The sequence below is a fragment of the Typopeltis vanoorti genome, chromosome 2, assembly GCF_054136105.1.
Source record: "Typopeltis vanoorti isolate ZY-2024b chromosome 2, IOZ_Tvanoo_1.0, whole genome shotgun sequence".
Taxonomy (NCBI): domain Eukaryota; kingdom Metazoa; phylum Arthropoda; class Arachnida; order Uropygi; family Thelyphonidae; genus Typopeltis; species Typopeltis vanoorti.
The window spans coordinates 76,647,646-76,674,083 of NC_143550.1; the positions used below are offsets into that span (position 1 = coordinate 76,647,646).

The 26,438-nt window shown below is 33.1% G+C and overlaps 1 protein-coding gene across 4 annotated transcripts in view; it reads left to right on the forward strand.

Annotated features, from left to right (window-relative positions):
- The window catches only part of Nf-YB (nuclear factor Y-box B), a 137,127-nt gene that overhangs the window by 72,166 nt on the left and 38,523 nt on the right, over positions 1 to 26,438 (forward strand). For 3 of the 4 annotated variants that reach the window (XM_090406132.1, XM_090406141.1, XM_090406150.1), the window contains exons 7-9: positions 3,781 to 3,859; positions 13,194 to 13,261; positions 13,544 to 14,851. In XM_090406132.1, coding sequence (XP_090262258.1) covers positions 3,781 to 3,859; positions 13,194 to 13,261; positions 13,544 to 13,603 — 207 coding nt within the window. In that variant the 3' untranslated portion in view covers positions 13,604 to 14,851. Of the gene's footprint in view, positions 1 to 3,780; positions 3,860 to 13,193; positions 13,262 to 13,543; positions 14,852 to 26,438 lie in introns of those variants that run through there. The other variant, XM_090406160.1, reaches the window with a different exon arrangement.

The following is a 26,438-nucleotide window of genomic DNA, read 5'->3' on the forward strand; positions in this document are numbered from 1 at the left end:
ATGTTTTGCATTCATACATCCACTGTTTTTAATGATTTGATGCTACATAAATCAGTGTTTTTATAAACTGATTTCTCATTGTATTTTCAAGGACCATATAGAAATCAACATGTACTGTAGGTTTGACATCCTTGCTTCAATAAACTCATTTTGAAACTTATAACTAAATGTTATTTAGTTTCTGTGTTATATACTATAGAAGAAGTATAGTTCTAACTATACTTCTATTTATGATGTCAAGAGTATTTTCTGTATATAATACTGATCATTGTGCACACATGTACATTATTTACAAATTAAATCATAACAAAATATTGATATTTCAGAGTTATTATTATTATACAAGCATCTCCATGAAGTCCGAAGACTCATTGTGGGAGACTCAATCTGTCATACCTCTCCTTGAACCATTAACAGACATAGTACTCACAGCTGATTCTAGCAACCCATTCCATTCATTCACAACTCTCCAAGCAAGAAATCTATTCCTCACACCCCTACTAACCACAACTTCCAGCGATGACCCCTTTTCTAGTCCCTCTAGCCAAGTGCTGAAACATTTTCCCCTGCATCTAGCCTATAAAACTCTTTAAGCAACTTAAACTTTTCTATCATATCCCTTCTTTTTCTCCTATCAACCAACTTTTGCAATCCACATGCTCTCAATCTCTCCTCATAGGTAACATTCCACATGCCACTAATCATCTTGGTCACTCATCTCTGAATCCTCTCCACCACTTCCTCTTCCCCAAGAAACATAGGGAACCAGACTTGAGCACAGTCATCCAGATGTGGGCATATTAAGGCCTTATAAAGAGGAATGGCAACTTCCTTATCTCTACTTGTCAATGTGTTCTTCTATAGCCAAGTGATCTTATGGGCTACCTTAGCAATATGTCCTTTCAACTTTAACTTTGTCTACCCCCCCCCTAGCTTCATCTATTTCCTGGAGTACAGTGCCATCAGTATGACAGCTTGTAATCTATTTTTCCCAAAATGCATAACTATACATTTCTCCACATTAAAATGATGCCCATTATCTTTTGCTCATATTGACTGCCTATTTAAATCATCCTGCAAGCTCTTCACATCACCTTGATTAACTATTATTATACTTAATTTTGCATCATCTGCAAACAACTGAATATTTCCTTTCAAGTTATTTCCTATATCATTTATGTACGAATTAAACAGCAATAGTCCCAGCACTGAAACTTGCGGCACACCACTAGTCACCTGTTTTTGCCTCATTTCTGCCCTTCCATTTATCACTTTATCCACTTAACCAGTGTCATATCCATCCCCATTTTGTTCTAATTTGTGTAACAGAGTTCCATCTGGTATTTTTCAAATGCCTTTGCAAAATCGTGGTGTAGCCATTTCCTTTATCCAACTCATCTGTTATTCTTATAAAATGTTAGTAAATTACTAAGGTATGGCCGACACCTCACAAAGCCATTTTGACCCTCATACAGTATCATATTTTTATCTACCATTCTTGAATTCTCTTTTTACCAGTTGTTCTAGTACTTTTACCCACCACACCTGAGATACTGATTGGTCTATAATTTGCATACATATCTCTACAACTTTGATTGGTCTATAATTTTCATAAATACCTCTCTTGCAAATAAGTTATGCATCTGTATTTTAACATGTTTATGCCAGCAGCATCTGCACATTGGGATGCTGCTGACATAAAATTTTTACAAAATTTATACGGCATGTTGCTACTTTTTTTTTGGTAGAATTTTATTTGTAAAATTAGCATTTGTGAACTATCTTAAGGTCATTCCAGTTGTCTCTACACTAATTGTCGCTGAATATTGTACACTGTATTTAGTTATACAATAAAACTACCCTTTCTCCCCCTTTACTTCTGCAGTGCATTGTCTTGGGGATGGAATGTTTTTCATGCTATAGGAACATCTTCATTCCACTCTTTGGAAAGAAGAGATGTAATGAGTGAAAATTCACATATTCCTGAATAAAAATGACCCCTCCTATGTAGCATAAGAAGTGGATTGAGTCCATTGATCTCCAACAAAATATTAGCATATGCAAGATAAGAGCTGACTAAAAAAAAAAAAAATGTAATGAATGTGGAATTCATGAAAAAGTGGATGATGATGATCAGAAATTATTTATGTAAAGTATATACTAATCATCAGTGAATAAAAGAAAATTCTTAGAAATCCAAGCAAAATATAAATAAAACAGATATGCACTTAACAAGCACAACGAACTGTATAATATGATTTGCTGCTGCATCTAACCCACATGCATTACAACAGCCACTGTGCCTGCGTACACTGCTTGAAAAGAAGTCAACGGACACCATAGTATGAGGAACAAACAGCTATGTGCCCACTTAATAAAATGTAGATCTTTTGCTGGGATGACTGCAGCAATCCTATGGGGCTTACTTTCCACAAGCAAGCAAACAAACAAAAGTGATGAGTAGAATTTTGAGCATTCTTCTTTCTGTTGGCATGTAAGTAGGTCCAGGACTGTTTTTGGGCTGGACATCCCTTGACCTCACTTGATGCTCCAGTTTATCCCACAGATGTTCAATAGGATTGAGATCAGTACTCTCTGGAGGCCAGTCAAGTGTGGCGATTTTCATGTTGACAAACCACGCAGTATAGCAGCAGCCTTAGGACATAGTGTATTGTCTTTCTGAAAGAGATAATGGTCATTTCCATAGAAACACAACAAAGGTAGGAAGAATTAGCATTGTCCAGAATGTTTAGATACATCTCAGAGTTCAGTGTTCATATCCCCACAGAGTTCCAAGACTAAACCAGAAAACACCGGACCATACCATCACACAGTTACCTCAGAATTTCATAGTTGGGTTATGTAATCTGGTAAGAGACGGTCACTGGGCATCTGCAAAATCTGCATCCATCCATCTGCTCGGCAGAGGGTGTAGTGCAATTTGTCGCACCATGACACAACTTTCCAAGCTTCCACTGTTCATGCTCTTTGCACCACTTAAGACGATGCTGCATTTTGGTATAGGTAATGTGGGGCTTGCATATTGAAGTCCTGTCATGGAAACCCATGTTGTGAGCCCCAGTTCTTAATGTTTTTGTGCAGATTCATGTTCCAGTCAATGTCCGGAACTCCACATTCAACATGTCAGCTGGCGAATGAACAGTTTTTTACATGTTATCCTTTGCAGCACATTCGGTGGTAGGTCATCCATTGCAGGTAGTATTTGCAGTTTAATCCCTGTGCTTCCATGTCAGCATGGTGTCACTGATTATTGACCTGCATTGGACCAATTTGTCAGTAATTTGCCAAACAGACAGGCCTGCAACATGTGTCCTATCCTACGACCTCTTTCAAACTCAGTCAGCTCCTTTTTGCAGCCATTTCAACTGACTTTGGAACATCATATCCCTTTAATTTATACCAGCTACAAACCCGAGACTCGTTACATGGCACGATGCACCTTGTCCATGTGGGATGTCCATTGACTTCTTTCTGAGCAGTGTATGCAAAAGTGTCAGAATATTCAAAAGATGCAGCATATTCTTCTGCATGTGAAGGCTGGAATTATTAATCAGTGCCTAAAATATAATGGTGAAACATATATTTGATAATAGCAACATATCAGATTTTTTTTTTTTCTCGAATGATCAATAATAACAATGGAATCCATTCCATTCGCATTAAAAAGTCTGTATTAGCTTCTTATTTTTGTAACTGTCATTTCAGTTTTATAAACTTTAAGAGAGAAATATGTTTTTGAATGTTTAAAATAATTTTCAGGCAATGAAAGGTGAAAAGAATGTATCTACTGCCCAAGCATCAGATGCTTCATTAGAAGAGCTAGAAGATAATTCATTTTGTAAGTATTATTCAGATGTTTTTATTTCCTAGGTACACGATGAAATTACTGCTCATGCACTTTTATATTTGTGTGCAAATGCAACCATCATCTTTGCATAATGGTTAGTTCTGTACTAAAGTAGTTTGTTTTCTTGTAGAAGTTAATTTTCTGTTAGCCATTGTAGCCTACTTAAGCTGTTACTAGACCTATTATTTATAAAATATGCAATACACATTTCTGTGGTATATCAGCAGAAACATACAAGAGCTGAGGGATAAATTAAAATGCTTACAGTCTGAAACAATATGGTGTCATCCAGATGGTAGGAGTAATATTTTTTGTATTTGTAATGTTACACACATCATTTGGGATAGTAATGGGTGCAAACTCATGAATATAAAAGATGGCTATTTGTTGGTCTAGAATGTTATTTATTCTGTGAGGATATTGTTTGGTTTGTTATTCCACAGTGCAGTGGGTAATGAATTGCTTGTTATGTTTTTTTCAGTATTATCTGTGAGCTGAAAAGGAACATAACAAAGGGAAAACAACTTTTTGTTCCTATTGCTTACAGGCACCTACCAGAAGTGTCTTCTCTCCATGTTGTTCACACTAGTGATTCATGTGCAAAATAATTAATGTAGTTTGATTTGCTGTTTGAGACTACCCTTATTCCTTTTTTTTTTTTTTTTTCTTGCATGAATGATATATATAATTCTGAATATTCACAAGCATTTGGTCTATTTTAAGGTTGTCTATTTGTTATGAAAACATTTACTTGAATGAGATGATTGGCTCATTTTATAAAGAGATCAGGAACTTATAGTGGAACAGAAATCCCACTGTTTTTTCCAAGTTCTATCAGTTTAGATGTTATTTGACAGGTTCTGTTATGTGGCTTTGTAATTGTCATTAAAACATTTATTGTCTTAGTTGTCTGTCATTTTGAAGTTTTGTGCTATTCTCAGACATCAAACAAAAGACATTTATTATAACATGGCAATGAAGAGATGTTGCAACACCTATTGTTTTGTTGCGTAATTTATTTGATTTGAAATTTGCTTTTATAAACAAAAATATTCATGTTCTTAATTAAATAACTTAGAGTAATATAAGAATAAACATATTTTATAGGTTAAAATTAATATCACTTATGATATAGCTGATCACCTGACATGCTGAGGAGTTGTGGGAATTATAGAATATAAAAAACTTCATTGTAACACAGATTTTTTGACACATGACATATTTTCATATACAGACATAAGTTGATATTTTTGATGAGATTTGAATGGAATTATATAAGCAAGTGTAAATGAGATTTTCTACCTTTATTGAAGGAAAAAAAAAAAAACTTACATGGGAGAAATTGCTTTAAACAATTTTTTTTTTTTTAGAGTTATGTGGACAAATTTGTGCCCTAATGAAGAAGTTGAAGAATATTTCAAGTCATTAGAGAAGACAGGTAACATGAAGAAAAAGGAAAAGTTGGTTCTTGTTAGAGATCTGAATGATAGAGTAAGAAATGAATATCCAGACATAGAGAAATGTTTCAGGGAGATTTGGATCAAAATCCAAAGTTAATAATGGTGTCTGTTGGATTTTTATTCAGGCTATGGATTAGCAATTATAGATGCCATGTTCTAACATAAAGATGCGTGCCGATGTCAGAAGTAATTGCTTTGAAAGATTACAATCAGATATAAATATCAAAATTTGAGGTATAGAAAGCTATCAAAATGTGGAAGATTGAATTCTGTAAAATCAGATCTCTCATAATGTCGATTTAGAAAAAGGGAAATAAGACAATGTATGAATTAGAGGAATTTTCCTACTGAATGTTACAGGTAAGATATATGCAAGTATACTTGAGCACAATCTTAAGAAAAAACATGGGTAAAAAAAAAAAAGTTCAGACAAATAGGGTTATCAGGATCAGATTTTTACTTTATGACAAATGGTCAAGAAATCATGGGAATATAACAAGGATCTGTATTTAAGTTTTGTGAATCCAGAAAAGGCATGCTAAAGTGCCAAGAGAAAAGCTGCTGAAAATGCTACAACTATATATAGCAGTGGTTCCCAACTTGTGTTCTGCAATAAGATTAGGTTTTGAGCTCTAATTAATAGTTTAAAATCGAATACTTGCATTTGATTCTCCCACCACTACTTGAGTTATATCTCCTGACAAAATCATCTGTAGTGAGATGGGGTGTGCTGTGCATATGAGTGTGGGAATATCAGTCATAGATTGGCGGTGTTTTGCACTGCAATCATTTTGTGATGTCTTATGTACCTTTGATATAAAAATAAAGTGGTCATCATATAAAGTTATGATATTACTATTGTGTATACCCAAATTAAAATATCATGGATCATTGTTTGAGAGAAGGAGTTTTTTTTTAAATGTAGTAATCAGTTCATGTGTTTCTAGTGACAAGGAGACTGGTACATCAGATACTGACAAATACAGATCAAGGCACTATCATTACTTGTGTAGCAGATGAATCGAGGGAAGTGTTGTTTGCCAATACTAAAACATCGCTAAGTCATGAAAAATATAAATATAACTATAGTTATTTATTACTCAGATTCACTAACACAGGAAATCCCAAGGCCTGTGATGGTATGTATATTGTGCAATAAGATCATATCAAATAGTTCATTAGCACCAGCTAAATTGTGCAGACATCTTGAAATGAACCATTCAGAATATAAAAATAAAGATTTCAAAATTTTTGAAAGAAAACTTGAGTCTCTTGACAAAAACTAAACATTTTATGTCGAATGTTGTCAGATAACAAAAGGGCAATAATGGTTTCCTACGAAGTAAGCTACTGTATAGCACTCACAGGTGAAGCATGTACAATTTCTGAAACTCATAAAACCATGCATCAAAGATGTTGTTCAGTGTATTTTTGATGAGAAATCCTATCAACAAATTGATAAAATTTCTTTCTCAAATAATGGCTTCATGCAGAATTCATGATATGACTGAGGATATTGAGTAGGAACTTATTTTTAAGACTTCAGTCATGTGATGAGTACTCTTTACAATATAAAGAGTACTCATTACTGAGACAAACGTTACAAACCTATCAATTTTATTAGTTTTTGTTTGTTATTTCTACAATAGTTCTATTGAAGAAGATGTTACTCTCTGAAATTTACAAACCAATACAACAGAAGAAATGATATTTAAATGCATCGATTTTATGAAGACTCATGGAATAGGTTGGGAGAAATGGTGCAAAGTCAGTGACAGGACCTGCGAAAGGGGCCGTAACACAAATTAAAAATGTTGCTAAAATGTGTACAAGTAGTTACTGTGTTTGTTCTTCATAAACATGCACTGGTGAAGTAAATTTATATAGAATAAGAGAAAAGTGGACAGAACGCTAAATTTGCAGTATCAAAGACAGCATCCAAAATTTTGCTTATTGATCTAAAAGTTTGATTAGTAATAAAACAGTTGATCAAAGACAATAGACTACAGATATGAGACTGTTAAGCAAGGGAAGTGAACAGATATTTTGATTCTAAATGGCATCGATGGCAGAAGCTTGTTAAAAAATGAAGATATTAGGAAAAAACTTGACATTGTTAGCATTCAAGAATGTGTGAGCAGAGCTTATCTAAGGTGGTCTGGTATGGTTAAATCGTATGGATGAAGAAAGGTTAGTAAAGCAGGTGTTTGATGCCATGATAGCATGTAAGAGACCCCAGAGGAAGATCAAGGTCTATGTGGATTGACTAAATCAATCCACATAGACCACAAAATGTTAAATACAACAGTGCTGGAGTGCTGACAAGTGATAGACTAATTTGGGAGGAGAATTGTTGATAGGAGATTAATAATGAGAATGTAAACTTATTGTGTAGTGCTATCATTGAAGTTTGGGAACAAGAAGAAGTCACACGCAGCCAAGTCTGAGAATATGGTAAATGTGGGACCAATTCGTGTAGTTTTGCCATTGCTTTGATGAAAGAGCACTTTTTTGTGTGCCAATCTTTGCCATTTTTTCTTCAGTTCTTCTTTTAAACGGGCAAACAATGACGCATAATAGACTCGCTATCGTCTTATCCTTTTCCAAATAGTCTATCATGAAAATTCCTTGCAAATCACAAAAAAACAGTGGCCATCACTTTCCCAGCTGACAAAACGGTCTTCGTTTTTTTGGTGCTCTTTCACCGGGCATTGTCCACTGTTTGACTGCTGCTTGGAGTCAGGTGTGTAGTGGTGGATCCGAGTTTCGTCTACAGTCATGAATCTTCACAAAAAATCCTGCGAATTGCGATTAAACATCGCCAAACACTATGTTGAAATGTCTTCGCATGTGTTTTTGACAGTCAGCAGTCGTGCACCTATCGCGCACACAGCTTTTTCGTGTGCAATTTTTCGTGCAGGATATTATACGCCTGTTCAGTTGAGATGCCTACAATCTCAACAATCTCACGCACTTTCACTTGGTGGTCTTCCATAACGATACCACGGAATTTTCAGTCATTTTCTTCGTGACCTCAGGGGCATCCAGAGCGCACTTCATCTTCAATTGACTTACGACCACATTTAAACTCATTTATCCAAAAATTAATAGTCTTTAATGCTGGTGCAGCCCCCCCTCCCATGAACTGCATGTAACTTGACTTTGATCTGCACGGCCATCCACTTCTTCAAATAAAAGTGTTTTATCACTGTACGAAACTCATTTTTCTCCATTTTTATGAAAAATGCGAACACGGTCATTTTAAATGTTTGCCAAACGAGAACTACACGTCGCACATGGCTAAAATTTTGCCAGGGGTCATGAAAAAGATGATACGTGCCGACACTGGTATGAATAAACGAAATATGTCGCCGTTTATTGGAAATTTATCAAACTTTTCAAACCACCCTTGTATATGTTGCTGTAGGAGAAAGCAGAGTAATATTTTGTGCAGATTTTTAGTGAAATCCATTTTTTTAGACCGCTTATTTCCATTGCCTATGCTTAGTAACAGTGCTGTTTATCATAAGTAAGGCATGCTAAAATTGTATGAATAGTTACTATTTTAGAACTGAACAAAATGAGTCTGTTTGGATGCAGAAATAATTTTATCCAAATTGTGTTTGTTTTCTTGCCTTCTTATTAATTTTTTATAGCATGATAAAGGCTTTGTTTTTAAAGAGTTCATCATCGAATTTCAGATACGTACCCTTAGTGTGTGTTTGGTGGGAGGGATATGGTATATTATGATATAATTACATGAAAAGTTTACTTCATTACTGACTTTCCATAATAATTTTCCTCCAAATTAATCTGTTAGGGCTCAAATATTGTCAGATTTAATTCACCCTTCTCGCTTACTTTTTATATATCAGTCTACCTAGATCCAGGTCTTATTCTGGATCTTTTTCCTCCCATCCTGGTAAAAAATATTTGTTTTGTTAACTGTTCCTCTCATTCTGTTTAAGTAACCATATACCCCCTTTAGATTAGCTCCATCCATTTCCTGAATGCTAAGAATGTCAACTTTCCTCATTTGTCAATTTTCCTAATATCCTCATTTACAATGGAATCTTTGTGTATTTTAGTCTACAGTTCACCTCTGAGAGCTGCTCAACTTTTATTCGCTTTAAAACTTTCTTACATGTTATTCTTTTCAATATGAAATTCAATTTTATCCTGCTCTCAAGACTAAATAGTGATCACTTCTAATTTCAAATCCTCCGTACACTCTGGAGTTCTGCACCAGGGAGAAACATCACTCTCAACAATAAGATAGTCAATGAGACTTTTCTTATTCCTAGCCTCTTCTCTCCATGTGAATTTGTGGACATTTTTATGTTGGAACATGGTATTAGTAATAACCAGTCCATGTCCTGAGCAGAAATCCAATACGATATTTGCCATTATTATTAGCTTTGCTCTTTTCTCCAAATTTCCCCAAAATATTTTTGTATGTCTGACAATCATTTCTTACTCTGCTATTTAGATCCCCAACAAGGACCAACTTTTCCTTTTTTATGGTGTCAGTTGCTTTTTCTAAAGCCTCAAAAAATTCCTCCACTTCTACCTTAGTAGAACCTTCTGTGGGACCATAGGCACAAATAAGTCTCATTGTTCAGTTCCCCATTCTCATTTTGCCATATTACTCTACTTGAGACTGCCTGTCATTGAAGAAGATTAGCCTCTTATTTTGTATTGAATACTATGGTTACTCTTTCTTTTCCTTGATTGTCATTGCCTGAATATAACATTTTGTATTTATTGTTCAGAAAGATCTCGCCAGTTTTTGTCTTTTGTTTCAGTCACCCCTATTATGTCGATCTGGTACTTATCTAATTCCTCAGCTCATGCCTTTTCTAGAGCTTCAGATTTTAAATATTATATTTCGTTAAATTCCCATTATTTCTCACTTCATCATTATCAGCTGTTGTCGATTCACTGCTAGATGAAGGCCTTTCCAAGATTACTCCAAAACTGTCTGTCCATGGCTCTCCTTCTCCATGTCACTCCTGCAAATCTGATATTATCAATCCACCATGATTTAGGTCTGCGTCATGGTCGTTTTTCCTCTCTTGGAATCCAATCCAGTACTTCTTTTGTCCATCAATGATCTTGTTTTCAAGCAATATGCCCAGCCCATTGCCACTTCAGATGTTTCACTCTCTCTCTCTCTCTCAATGATGTCAGAGACTTTCGTTTGATTTCTTATCAATGTATTCTTTTTGTGATCCAATCTTGTGATACCAAGCATACTTCTTTCCATACTAAATTGTGTTGTGTTCTTAATTTTTGAATTTCCTTTGCATTCAGTGTCCATGTTTCATAGCCATATGTCAGTATAGGAAGAATACATTGGTTAAAAACTTTTCTTTTCAGGTCTAATGGTAGTTGACTTTTGAATATTGAATGTAATTTTCCAAATGCTTTCCACCCAAGCATCGTGTGCCTTTTAATTTCATCCATGATATTTTGTTCCATTGATATCTGTTGTCCTAAATGATTTCTCACTTATTTGTCTTAAAATGAAAATCTGATGCTGATCATCTCTATTTGGGTAAACCTAATTTGTTCTTCTCCCAAGTTTCTCTTCTAGTTTTTCTTATCTTCTTTCCAAGTATGTTTGCATGAATCTTACCAGAAATACTCAGTAGGGAAATTCCTCTAATTCTCACATTCACTTTTATTTACCCTTTTATAGGTGGGTACTATGAGAGCTCTAATCCATTCATCAAGAAAACTATAAAATTTTTATGCCTCCATATTTGAGCATTTCTAGTTGAATATCACTACTCAACTGTCTTTCCATATTTTAGATTCTAAAGAACTAAGAGCCTAACCTATCAGGAACCTTATTTATATAACATTACTTTTACAGATTAATGATTTACTCTTCTTTTGCAACAGTAGTATAAGAATGACATATATTTGCTTCATGATATTAAAAAAAAAAAAGAGACTAAAATTGCAAATTTGAAATTAGGAAATTGCTAACCTTGAAAGTTTAATTTCAAATATGATAGTTATGAACTCTGTTTGCATTTCTTAATACTACCTCTTTGATTAGAATAAAGAACTGGCTAAGTATATAATTATATAGTCGAACAACATTGGTGTTTATCATGGCCTTTTGTACTTCATTAGATGATTGAATTATGTGGAGTGAGCAAAATTAATACATGATGATTATTTGATTTCTTGTAGAAGTATTTCCACATAATCTTGAATTATAATATTTGGTAATCTTTATTATTATTATTTTACTATGTATGATAAAATCTTTACCGTCACGATGTGGTGGGATGTGGGAGCTATATCTTTCCTCCTAAACTTTGTGTGTGTGTTCAGGAACACAAACAGGATCCACATATGTAGATATACCTTCTGAATTTTCAGGATGCTTCAGGTGAATGAATTTTCAAATCATTGTGCAATGTGGAGGACCTTTCTACATTAGTATATCGTGTTTGTATTTTGGTTTCAATTATCAGCACTTCACTAGCAAAGAATGATCATGCCTTTTAATTGGAAAGACATGGATTTGAATTTCATGTAGGACATCAGGAACCTTTAAAGTACTTTTCAGCTGAAGGTGAGTTAACTGGTCTGATATTAAGGCACATGTCTTTCTGACAGTATGTGTGCATGTCTTCCTTTTGATTAAATAGCTACTGACATTGTAAACAAATCTTACATGCTTTAATAACACACAACTGACTCACTATAGCAGACTTGTGAAGACCACAGAAATAGGTTGTTATAGTGGATTGTTCTATAATGAATTTCTTTAGTATAGCAGTTGTCCATCTGCAGCGTTGGTTGCAATTTCTTAGTAGTTTATTATAATGGTGTTTACTATAATGAGAATTGGCAGTTTTTGCTATAAAATTAAGGGGTAAAAATCCCTTGTTTTACAGCCAGTAAGTGAAACTCTAAGATTGAGGACTACGATCTATGAGTTTCATGCCGAAGAACTATCGGCAAATCCAAGCGTAAGTGACCACTTGGTAGTACAACACCAAGGCAGCTTGAAGCAAAGGTGGAGCAAGCTCCCTCACTATCCTTTATATTTTTTCATAATGTAAAATCACAGCTCCTAAGAGATGTAATACTGTCATTACATTATGAGGAGAGGTCACTACCCAGACCGGTTTCAACCTTTTTTGAGGTCTCATCAGTGAGTAGGTAGACCTGGATGATATCAAAGTTTAAGTGAAAAGAACTTACACATACCTTCACTATAAGAATGCCATAAAGGTGTGCCTATATATTATAACCAGGATGAAAAGCCAAACGGCTATTTTTCTGGCGACCTTAATTAAAATTAAGGTCGCCAGAAAAATAGCCGTTTGGCTTTTCATCTTAGTTTCTGCTATAGTTTGCCCACAGTTTGTAGATCTCTGCTTGGCATCTTGCCAAGAATAGTTGATTCATGCTGAAGGGGGGAGAAAGAAATGAAGGACGTACGAATTGGTCGCCAACACGCGAAATCATGTGCTTTGTAGATAAAGTTTTCCAACTGTTATACAAGCAACATAGTTAACTACAGTGATCATAAAAGAGAAGTTAATTTTCCGACGTGTAATAATAAACAACTCGTCCCACAATATGGACTGATTACCCTATTATCAGAATGGATTCTCCTCCTGTTGACATGCGTGGAAGTGTCGAAGGGTCTCGAATCTGTGGGCGTACTATAACTGTGTGCATTTTTCTTTACTTTTATTCCAGCTATTATACTGACAATAGAATTTCTTTTAGTGTAGCAATTTCCCATTTGGAACTTTGGTTGCAATTTCTAAATAGTTAGTAATTGGTTATAATAAGCAAGTTTATTAGTAATATATACTTTTTTTTTATTCTAGCTACGATTCTGACAACAGAACAGGGTGGACAACAGAATGTTATTTATACAACCACTTATCCTGGCCAGGTAAGTTATTAAAGTAAAATTTGTTTTCATTAACTATTTATTTTTCAATAAATTAATTAAATAATTAATTCATTCATTCTATCAGAATCAGTATGAATGTTTTTTGTATTATTATTATTTTCCAAATATGCAAAGTTATGAGAATGTTTTGTCTATACTTTGAATTACTTATATTATTTCATATTTGATCATAATAAATTAACATAAGACATTTTGTTAACTGGATAAAAAAAAATGTCCTAAATGACATATTAAGGTGTAAAGTTTTTCATGTATGACTAGGTATTCAGCCTTTTTCAAAACACCAGTCTCATTGGCAAATGTGAGGAGGGTGATGGATAGCCATCGACAAGATCCAGTGATGCTTCTGTAGTGTGTGACCCCTGGAGGGTTACAAAGTGTTCCACAGGTCATGGAGTCGCGTGAGAAAACTGATCCTCAAAAGTAACATAATTCCACCAAAGATTTTTAAATGTTTTTATGGCAAAAAGATTAGTATCAAGTATTTTTTACTTGGATAGTAAGTTTTTAAAAGCTTTTCAAGTCTGAGCATGTTTTTTGTTCTGTTAATATTAATAAGGATAATTATATAATTGTTATCATTCTTGGTGGAGTAGTGAGCTGAAGATTGCTAAGGTGGGATGAATTAATAATAAAGCTGTTATTTCTAAAATGGCTGCTAATGGAGAAACAATTTGAGAAGCACTGACCTGTAATCTGCATTTCCACTTTTTTTTTAACCAGTGATAGTGTAATATTCCATTTTTTTAATTTATAAATACATTTTAATAAATGGTTTGAAATTAGCAAACAATACAGATTGCTTCAGTTTTTATCCTTTTTTTTTTTTTTAAATGATTTTACTGTTTGCTAGCAGAATTTTTCTTTGTATTTATTTTGAAATGTCAGATAAGAAAACTGAATAATTTTTGAATAAGAAACTACCTATTTATGAGATAAAACTGCTGTAGATTTGCAAGAAAAAAAAATTTGATAGGTTTATTACTACAGTTTTAAATGAAAAAATTTCACTGCCACAGTAGTGTTGATCAGCTCCTGTATATTGGCTACAAAACAGCTCTGCAAGCTGAATTTGCATCTTCATCTTGCACTTAATGAAAATATTGGTTTAGGTTATGTGATAAGATTACCGAAATAAAAGTGATATGCTACAAGTTATGAACCATGTTGACACTGCCATAGACTAAAGCTAATTTTAGCTTATGCTTATTTTAATTTCCTTCTTATCTTCTCTAATTAGAATTGTATTTATTTATTTAGAGAAATAAAAGGGCAGATAACTAGGATTTTTATTCTTTAACAATATAAATTGTGTGATTCTATTTCCTGGAATATTTCTGCATTAAGAAGAATTTAAGAAAATTACTTTGAAAGGTATTTGATTAATTTTATTCTCAGACATAGTGATTTGAAAATTCTGCAGGTAAATATGGTGTTACTGTATATAATATTTGGCCATTATTTGTGAGTTTTTTAATCATTATCCTAAGAACACAAGAAAATAATTATGAAAATACTCATTTGCTGAAATATATGGTTTGATTCTGAAAGGGATGCTTTGTTATAAACCTATGTGAGAATAAGTATTTTATTTATATTTATTATTATTATTATTATTATTTTTTTTTTTTTGTAAGTTGTATTAGAAAAGTCTAAAGATGAGTAAAATACTTTTATAAACTGAATGGATTTTTTTTTAATCAATGGAAAACTGATTTTAATTAATGAACATGACCATTATCTGTTAAAAATCATTTAATTTATAATTTCTGGAATTAGAGCATATTATTTTGTGGGATTTTTTTTTCCCATTAAGTTTCTTCCAAATTACAGAGCTTTGCTTTACTCAAACAAAAATCAATCCTTACATTTATTCTTCTTCGGCAGTTTCTGTATGCTTTGTTTTGGAAATCAGTTATATCTGACTGATATTCTTGTTTCTTTAGCCTGAGAAGATATCACTGTGAACATTAAATGCTTATAAATAGTATTATGCCTTGGATAGTTAAGTGCAGGGAAAAGTGGAAGGGTTCACTTCTTCATTCAGTGTTCACAATGAAAAAAGTTGTATGCCTAAAATAATGAAATAATTTTGTAATAAATGTTTTTCTTTAAAAAAAAAAAAAAATCACAAATTTGTGGTTGCTCATTATTATTACATGATATAACATTTTGTTTTATATCATGTAATAATGTTTGTGTGCATTTCAGTAAAGATAAACTTAGTTATTTTTACTTGAAATGTCTTTGAACTTTCTACATTGCAACACACAGACTCCCATTGCCTAATGTACAGTCATTTGGTTCCTTTAGTTGGAAGGATGCCACATTTTTTTGTAGTTAGCAACAGCATTCTGACACTTCAACTTTTTCTGAAAAATCCTTTGTGTATTAATTAAAGTATGTTTTCATCTACAGTTTCAATGTAGGTAAGGAGGCCAGTTTGGTGATTGCTGATGAAACAGTCAACTCTTGCTATAGCAAACTCATATGGATCATAGAAGTAGTTTGTTATAGTGAATCTATTAAACAATCATTGTATTTTTGGAGTTTTCATTGGATATCTGTGTAGTTTGTTATAGTGATCAAATTTATTGAGTTGCCTGTATACAGGTCTAATGAAACCAAATGAAAATGATTTGTTCTTTCTCAGATATATTTTTGTGTCAGTGCAGTAAAAGGCTTCAACTATTCTTTTTATCAGTTCAGAATTCTTATTGGCAGCAACCTTAAGCCATGTTTTTACGATGAAAAGATACAAAGGAGGTAACAGCACTTCATAAAAATAATTTTTATGGCTTTTCATCAAAAGGAAACTTCATACTAAACTAACTGGAGAAATATGAGAACTTAATGCAGGAAAATTTTGGAATACTTTCACATTTAGAAAACAGGAGAGACTAGCTGCTGAATCTGTTGTATTAGGATGCAGTTAGTAGTTGATTACAAAAGAAAACCTAGTCTCCCCCATTCTGCCAGCATGTATTCTAATCTTGAATAATAATTAATAATTAACTGTCAAAATAGATATTATGAAAAGCATATAGATTGCACTACCTGTCAAACTTGCTGACCATTGTTAGCTCACACACTGTGTAATCTTCTGCCAGATTATATCGATAGAATTTTGCCAAAAGATTTTTACCTGTACACTCTAATTGGTTGTCAGCAATGACTGTAGTTTTTTATCAGTCCTCTACAGAACATCTTGCTATATTTGGCAGAAACAGTGTTTTACATTCTTTCACTTTCTTTACTATGATTCCCCTTCCCCCCTTTTGCAGTGGTGCCTTGGAGAATATATAGAGAAAAATATAGTGAAGCTATGCTATGAAAGTGTAAGTATGAGGGTTGTTTGAAAAGTTTGGTAAATAAGTTACACAATTTTTTTTTTTTTTTTTTTTTGGAAAATTTCACCTATATTTCCCAATATAGTCTCCATCCAGGTCTACACATTTGGTCCAGCAAGTTTCCAATTTTTTCATCCCATCTAAAAGTAGGATTTGTCAAATTCTGCAAAATAGTCATTGACAGCCTCGATGACATCCTTGTTTGAAGAAAATTTTTCCTGCCGAGGCAGATTTTAAGTTGGGGAACAAGAAGTCGTCGCACTGGGCCAAGATTGTAGGCAGTGGATGTGTAACTAATTCGATTAGTGCACTTTTGCAATTGCTATGGCTGATGTGTGGGATGAGGCATTGTCTTGATGAAATTGCACTTTTTTGCACGCCAATCTTGGCCGTTTTTTCTTCAGTTCTTCTTTTAAACGGTCCAACAATGATGCATAATAGACTCCTGTTATTGTCTTACCCCTTTTCCAAATAGTCTATCATGATTATTCCTTGGGAATCCCAAAAAACAGTGGCCATCACCTTCCCCACGGTCTTTGCTTTTTTCAGTGCTCTTTCACCAGGCATTGCCCACTGTTTTGAATGCTGCTTGAATTCAGGTGTGAAGTGGTGGACCCAAGTTTTGTCTACAGTCATGAATGAACACAAAAAAATCCTGCCAATTGTGATTAAACAACACCAAACACTGCGTTGAAATGTCTTTTCGCATGCATTTTTGATCGACAGTCAACAATCACGCGCGCACAGCTTTTTCGTGCAGGATATTATACGCCTGTTCAGTTGAGATGCATGCAATCTCATGCACTTTCGCTAAGCAGGCGTCCATAACAGTACTATGGATTTTGTCAATCATTTCCTCCTTAGTGACCTCATTTGGGTGGCCAGAACTTGCTTCATCTTCGATGGACTTACGACCATGTTTAAACTCATTTATCCAAAAAAATAAATAGTCTTTAATGCTGGTGTAGAGTCCTTATGAACTGCATCTAACTCGACTTTGATCTATGCAGCCATCCACTTCTTCAAATAAAAGTGTTTTATCACTGTATGAAACTCATTTTTCTCCATTTTTATAAAAAAAAAAATGCGAGCAAGGTCATTTTAAACGTTTGCCAGACAAGAACTATGTGTCGCATGTGGCTAAAATTTTGCCATAGGTCATGAAAAAGATGATTCATGCTGACACTGGTATGAATGAGCGAATTATGTCATCGTCTATTGGAAATTTACCAAACTTTTCAAACAACCCTCGTAGATGAATATAAGTTATAGAAAGATTTTGGAGAGAATATGAATAATAAACATCATCCATATTCTTTTAAAATATTGGAGGCAGGAAAATGTTTTGGATGCTATGAAATGCCTAAAAACAGAGAAAAGCCCTGCAGAAAGGAATTAAAGGCAGTATAAAAACTTAAGTGTATTTAGATGTGGAATAATCACTTTAAAAAATTAGTAAATGAAATGGATAATAAGAACTCTATTAGAAAATATCCTGTAGGAATGCAGTAAGGGGTAGATTTCAATTAGACCTTGTGAAAAGACAGATGATAACTGACTTGAAATTCAAAATATGGATATGAGGTTTGTTTTTAACAGTGAATACATTGGACAATTCAAAAAAGCTTCATTGAAATGTTAGTGATTGGAGTAGAGCACTCTATAAAAAGGGAATACAATTGAATCTGGAAATTATCAAGAAATGTTCCTACTGTCCTGGATAAGATATTTGCAAACATGCTTGAAAATAGGAAAAGGAAACTCGGAGAAAGAATAAACTATGTTAAGACAAATAGAGGTCATCAAGATCAGATTTCTACCTTAAGACAGATGCTTGAAAAATTATAAAAATATAATGAGAATTTTGAAGTGGAAGGTAGTAGGGTTGCTTTTTGTAGATCTTAAAAAGACATGATAAATGGGGGAAAAAGTTGTAATTGTAAAAATAGATTGTGTAAACATAACCTTATTCAAATCAACATTAGCTTATGCTTTAATTGTAGCTTTGTAGTTAAACCATATACAACAGATGGCTTGATGTTGGAAGTTTTTTCCCGCTTGGTTAGATTATAATAAATTTAATATAGTTATTCCAATTTTGTGACCACATGTTTATTAAAGAACTTTTTTTAAAACTAAACAAGTACTAAAAACAACACCCGACAAGTTTCATTAATCGTCAGACTAACATCTTCAGGGGGTAAAGAGAACTAAAAGTTTAAAGCACAAACTACTAGAAATTGCGAAAATTAATTCATTTGTTGATATTGTGAACATCTAAACAGTTTGTTAAAAAACCAAATAACACATATATACAACCGTTATCTCAATACAGCACGTACAAGAATAAACAAGATTTCAAGAACTCAATCACCCTTCTTTATATCAAGAATGTAACAGATAAATTCGCCAAACTTCTCTACAAATACAACATAAAAGTGACTTTCCTGCCACTTGAAAAAATGTCAAGGTATTGTTGGATCCTACTTCTTCTCAATCTATACTTTGGATCTGACATGATTACTATTACGATGTTCTTAACTAATTGATAAGTTGTAAGTTGATTTCTAATTCAAATATAAAGAAAATTTATATTTAAAGACTGCACCACTTTATATCTGAATTAGTTCAAGAATTGAAGATAAACCAACTCTCAACTACCCTTCCTTTATGTTGTTATTTTATATACTGGCCGAGTATATTTAACTTACTTAATTTACCCGCTTTAGTTCGAATATTTTATAAACGGTGCAGTAAAAGAGATTCAGGCAAAATACAACCTTGATTAACAAAAACAAACATTTAATTTTAGAATCGCAAATTTTACACTTAAGTTCAAATCAGTAATTAAGATATCACAAACATTTTAGCTTCTCTGATAAGTTCAATCATACAGACTCAGACAAAGGTAAATCTGTTATCTCTATAATACAGTCTTCTCACAGTTCCTTAAGTTCCAAAATACAATAAAAATTGCAGTAACACCTCTTCACAAACAAACATCTTTAATTTTACGCTTCAGCTAATTCTCTGCAATAGTTACTATTAGTATAGGGAAATTCTAGGATGAAACTCACACACTTCTCTGTATAGGAATATTAATGGTTGGAATAATCTTACCGATAATCTTCTTTCTTCATCAACTTACACACAAACACTTTTTATAACCGTAAACATTTTAAACAGTATACAGCACTCGTTAAATAAATCTTCTAAGCAATAACTGAATTAATCATCAGTCACAATACACATAAATAAACGTTCTTGCATGAAGTACTACTGATCACTCGTATGAATTAAGGCAATACACAATAATTCCTTATCTTGAGGTTTTATATGCACAGTTGTTCATTCCTCCTGCATTCAAATAATTCTTAAGGCACTATAATTCTAAACACAGCTAACGGTAACTTCAACTTTACAGCCTCTACCATTCTCTAGTAACTTCGTGCTTTGCTTCAAGGTTCTGTATGTCCTTGAAAGGTCGACGCTGAAATTAAATCTCAACTCAAGTATCGCTAGTCTATTTAATAGTCTCTCAGCTATTTTCCATAGCTATAATTGTTATTCTACAACTTATTACCTAACTGCTTCTCGACTAGTAGACTTAAATTAGCTGCTTGAGTGACTTGCCGACTCTAATATCGCGCTCTGATTCCCCGAATGCTGAATACTCAGATTCCAACCGAATGCCAATTCTCTCTCTCTGTTTCCTATCTATCTCCTTCTCTCTCTCTCACCTTCTCTTAATATTTTCAGCTTTCCTCGCTTATATATCCATTCTTCCCACCTAAATTGTTCTCGTAATCTCTTTAACTAAAACTCTTTTCAATAAACTTTCAACATTCTCCTCCCGCACTGTTCCAAACTCGCGCTCGCTCGCTTACATATGTCTCCATGACAACAAAACATAATAAAATTGAGCTATTGCATAACGTTAAACTTCTACAAATAGGAATAAATAGAGAATATTTACATTTCAATTAAATTATCAAATACAAATTCTTATTAATATTAACATAACAATAAATAAAAGTTTAATAATATTTAATACAGAGTCTTATTACTATTAACACATATCTTTGATTAAATAATTAAATATTAGATAAAATTAAAGGTAGTTATATGAATATTAAATTATAAACAAATGATTTACATTAATTAATGACATGTCTAGCCTTTGTGATGGAAGATCATGTTGGATTCTGAAGCAAATAATTACTTAAATCTCTATATATTCAGAATCCAACAGTATCTTCATTCTCTGAAACCTCCACATCACCCAATGAAAAAACCAGAGATTTATAATATTCACTGTTCCTGTGGCATCTGCTGTGTGGGCCAGATGGGGAGATCGAGAGAAATCTGAACATCAAAAAGACGTACAAAATAAGAGAGAACATAAATCGGGATTGGCATTTCACAACTTCTACCAGTCATGATGTACTCTGGGATAGAACAAACATGTCCTATAAGAATTGTTTCATAAGAAAATTCAGAGAGGCAGCAAATATGATTAAAATTCCTGCGCAATGCAACAAAAACCAAGGTTTGATTTTAAATCAAGTTTGGTTATCGTTTATTAAAAATTTTCCAATTTCAGACCTCGGACAGAGTGAGTGTGAACCACAGAGTGCAACAAAAAATAGCATTGTCTCCAGCTAACATGCATTAACGGTTGTATAGATCTGTTATTCGTTTTTTTAACGAACTGTTTAGATGTTTACAATACCAACAAATGAACTACTTTTTGTAATTTCTAGTAGTTTGTGCTTTAAACTTTTAGTTCTCTTTACCCCTGAAGATGTTAGTATAACGACTAACGAAACTTGTGAGGTATTGTTTTTTAGTACTTTTTATAGTTTTAAAAACATTTTTCTTTAATAAACATGTGGTTACAAAACCAGAATAACTATATTAATAAGAAACCTTGGCAGGAATATAATAAATTTAGTTTAATCCTTTATCCAAGTGTGAGCAAACAAAGTTTCGCCTGAAGTATCTTCAGGACTGAGGCAACTCGTGGTAAAGGTGGACCAAGCTCTCATCACTACTTGTCTTAGCATCTCCCTTAATGCAAAGCACATCTCCCTGCATACATGTATAATGCTATGCATTAAGGGAAGGGCCACTACCCAGACTGGTTTCGACCTTTATTGAGGTTTCATCAGTGGGAGCCAGACCCAGAGGTGGTGATACTAAGGTGGATGCAATGGAGAAGTCATATTTACTTATACAAGTTGCCAATTTACCTATTATATACGGTTACATACTATATATGATTTACCTATACCAGGGTTTCTCAAACTTTTTCTACGACGGAACACTTCACAAATCCTGAAATGTTCACAGAACAGCTTGATTAGTTTGTAATGTATTAATTAATAATTATTGATGATTGATAATTAATTGTTAATTAAACATCAATTAAACCAACATTAAATTAATTTGTGCTGATTTTCATTGACATATCCCATTCTGATCACCAAAAATTTAGCGAATGCAGACTTTTTCTCCTGTGTGCTGGTTTTGTAGAAATATAAATAAAATAAATGAGTAAATCTAAGCATTAAGAATAAACAATCATTTATTGTCAAATGTTAATTAGTAAAAACAAAACACATAAAAATAGTAAAAGTATATTGCAAATTAAGTTCTTAATGACTCCGAAGTTTTTGGGTCTTTGAATTACAAATTCTTTTGATATCAGGCACAATATTAGAAAGTTGAATTCTCATATTTGGTGTAGCGTCGAATCTGTTCCTGGACTTTGATTTGGTTGCAGCATAATATGAAAATCCTGCCTTGCATAAATATGTCGTTGTAAAAGGGAGTAAAACAAAAATAGCTAGTTTTGACACGCTTGTCCAGAAATCATTTATTGGCAGTTCCTTGTATTTTTGTTTTAAATCAGAGTCGCTAATTAAATCAATTAGATTTTCATAGTCACTTTCGCTGAAGCCTTCTGGCTTAGCTTAGCTGTTACTGTAAATGGATTCAGAACCCAGGAATTGTCCTCACCGGATTTTGGAAAATATTGCAAAAGGGTTGATTGCAAGTCATGCAAGTGTTCTAAAATTATGTTAGATACTTCCTTTTACTTTAGAATTTATTTCAGTCAAAAATTCATGCAAGGTGGGAAAACAATCAAAATTATTCTGTTCAACTGTAGAAATCCAGAATTGCAACTTCCTATCAAAAGATGCAATTTTATCTCTTGTATTAAAAATTGTAATATTCTTTCCTTGTAATGATAAGTTAATTTCATTTCACTTTGTAAAAATATCTGCCAGATACACAATACTCATCAACCATGAAGAATTTCTTAATAATTCAATAAAATTTTTTCCTAAATTATATGACATCAAGAAGACCATTAATGCACCACAAAGTTCAAAAAGCCTCAATGCTTTTCCTCTGGATAACCATCTCACTTCGATATGTAATAAAAGTGCGTCATGTGCATTACCCATTTCATCTTACAAAATTTTAAATAATCTGGATTGAAGTGGTCGAGATTTTACATAGTTGATAATTTTTTCGGGTTCATCCAAAATAGTTTTTAAATATATACGAATTCTTTTTTTTATTAGTGCTTGTCTATGCAAAACACAATGCTTTTTGGTGGCTCTTGTAACTATTTGCAGTATACGTGTTACAACTCCCTTCATCTTTCCTACCATTGCTTGAGCACCATCTGTACATTTAAATATCAATACATTTCTCCCGACCGATTTCCTGTTTTGTAATATAATTATTAATATAGTTGAATATATCTTCTCCGGTAGTTTTTTCTTGTAGATATTCGCACGAGTAAATCTTCAATACTTTTATCAAATATGTAACGAACAAACACTAGTAATACAGTGAGTCCTGCAACATCTGTAGATTCATCCATTTGCAATGAATATTCACTGCAGTCTAAGTCGATGAATTAGCTCTTTTTCTATGTCAGCAGAAAGATCTTTGATGTGGCGTGAAACACAGTATCATTTGATAATTGTTCTGCATCTATTTTTTTTAGCAACCTGCTCGTTTAACATGCATGATACAATGTTTCTGTCTTTCACACAAGACTTAATGAGCGTCTCGCCAATTGTATGAGCTTCATCATGAAGTGAAGTGCGGTAACTCATGCGAAAAGACTCCTTTGTTGCATTGTCAGTTGTAGCAATTGTAGCCATTTGAAGTTTAGATTTTTCTAGCGAGTCATGTCGTCTCTTAAAAAAATGTATATATTTTCCTTTGTAATCAGTGTGTTTTGTTTCGAAGTGCCTACGAATACTACGAAGTGCCTATGAATACTACGAAATTTAGCTGGAGCCAAAGAACTGTTTACTAGTATTTTATTACATAAAACATCAGGATCATGTGTATTGCCAATACACGTAAATCCATAATTTAAATAACTTTCATGGTACTTCCACTTTGGTCTGTTCTTAGATGACTCTTGTTCTTTAATATTAGCTTTTGAAGAAACCACAGTTTGCAATTCCATATCTTCTCCAATCATATGAGTAGATGTGTCAGCAGAAGTGCTTGCTCCTCCTTGTGTTAAATTTTCTGTCTTTAAACAAGAATCCATGGGTATTTTTTCAATAATATTCAAATTCCAATATTTGTCAGAGCTATAATAAAAACAAATAGAATTTTGTTGTAATGGTAATAACTTTAGCATGAAAAACAATAAGATTATAAATAAGAAATGTCGAATAATATAAAAGTAAATGAATAATGCAAAATAGTGAAAAAAGACTGCAACACACAAAAGTAAATATGAATTGTAACAATACTTGTAAGAAAAGTACTAAACCGTATCAAATAATGTAAAAGCAATTGCAATAAGAATGATTTGATAAAATGTTCAGTAACAAAAATTAAACAGTTCAAAATAAATCAGATATTAATTATAAAAGTAGTTAAAAGAGTAAGAAGAATTCTTCTTCTTTTTTTTTGTCACCTCGCCCTACTCCTTATATACGGGAATAAAAAGGCGTTAGCTGATTTTTTTTTTTTTTTTTTTTTTTTTTTTTTTCCCCGAGGGCCTGGTCTCAACAAATTTACTTGTAAATACCTTTCCAGATTTTTTTAAAGTTCATACATTAACATAAGTATTAATAATTAATTATGGCATAATCATGAAGAGTATTAGTACACTTATGTATACGGTGTGGCATGTTGACAAATATAAATTACATTTAAATTAGTTATCAATCACTGGACTAATGAAATGTTGTAGCATGTCATAGTTTATTCAGGCAAACATCATTAAATTAATTTGTGCTGATTTTCATTTACATTTCCCATTCTGATCATGAAATATATTTATAATATTATAAGTACTTACGAGTGAATGCAGACTTTTTCTCCTGTGTGCTGGTAGTTTTCCCCTCCTTTTGTACATCCTGGAGATCTTTGTAGGCTTCAGGTGGATGACTCGCTATCTGTTCCATCACAAACACCTTCAATAAGAGATTTCTCAATACCAAAATTAAACAAAGTGCCTTGTCTCTTATTCATATCAGATTTTAACTCTGTATTCCTATTACTTTTAAAAAAAAAATCATGGCACTCCAGTTTCAGAACAAGCACTTACACACTGCAATACGAACTTGCGAAGAAATTATTCAGTAGTAATAGATTTGAGAACCGGATACAGACTACCTTGATCTTCAATTTCAGTGGAAAAATTTGCTGATTGGTCACTGATATTTGCAACGCAGATGTTATTTCGTTCAGTTTTGAGAACACGCCGCCCATTGTTGTAATCAGCTTGCAGGCAATTTTTATGATCAGTCATAAATGGCAGTATTCTCTTTCCCGATTGTTGAAAGATTTCAATGTGTGAAAATTAACAATAATTCATGAATACTTCCATGTTTAAAAATATGCTGCTTGGTCACTGACATTTGCAACACAGATGTCATTTCCTTCAGTTTTGAGAACAGAAGATATGACACCAATTGTTGTAATGGGCTTACAGGCAATTTTTATGACCCATCATAAACAGCAGCATTCCCTCTCAAAAATGTTGAAAGGCTTTCGATGTGTGAAAATTAAATACACAGATGTTATTAGGTGTTCTAGGTCTGAGCTTTTCGACATATTCACGAATATTATCCTCCTCGGAATATTTTTACTATAAAATATTTATTCATGAAAAATGCTTAGAAAACTAAAATGACAAATTTCAGAACTTCTCATGGAACACAGTTTGAGAAACCCTGACCTATACGATCACCAACTCTGGGTATTGGTCCTTCCCTTAATGCATAGCATTATACATGTCTGCAAGGAGATGTGCTTTGTATTATGGGAGATACTAAGACAAGTAGTGATGAGAGCTTGGTCCACCTTTACCACGAGTTGCCTCAGTCCTGAAGATACTTGAGGTGCAAACTTTGTTTGCCCACACTTGGATAAAGGATTAAACTAAATTTGTTTAGATAGCTTGATGCATCAGTTGTAAAATAATGTGATCCATTGATTATAAACAGTGAATTTTTTCTTGCCTTATTAATATATGAAATCAATGAATAAAAAAGGATCCACTGTTTATAATTTATATAGACCACATTGTTAAGGAAAGTAATACAGCATTAAACCTGGTTTGGAAGATTAAGCTCAGCTGTTTACTGTATGTATGTGACATCATCCTTAAATCTTCAAGTCACAACTTCAAGACTCTTTAACAAAAATAATTACTATAAGAAATTTGGTTTGAAAATTGGCATTAAAAAATCATACTTAGATACATAACAGGCAAAAGAAAACATCAAATCACATCTTCATTACCTAAAATGTTA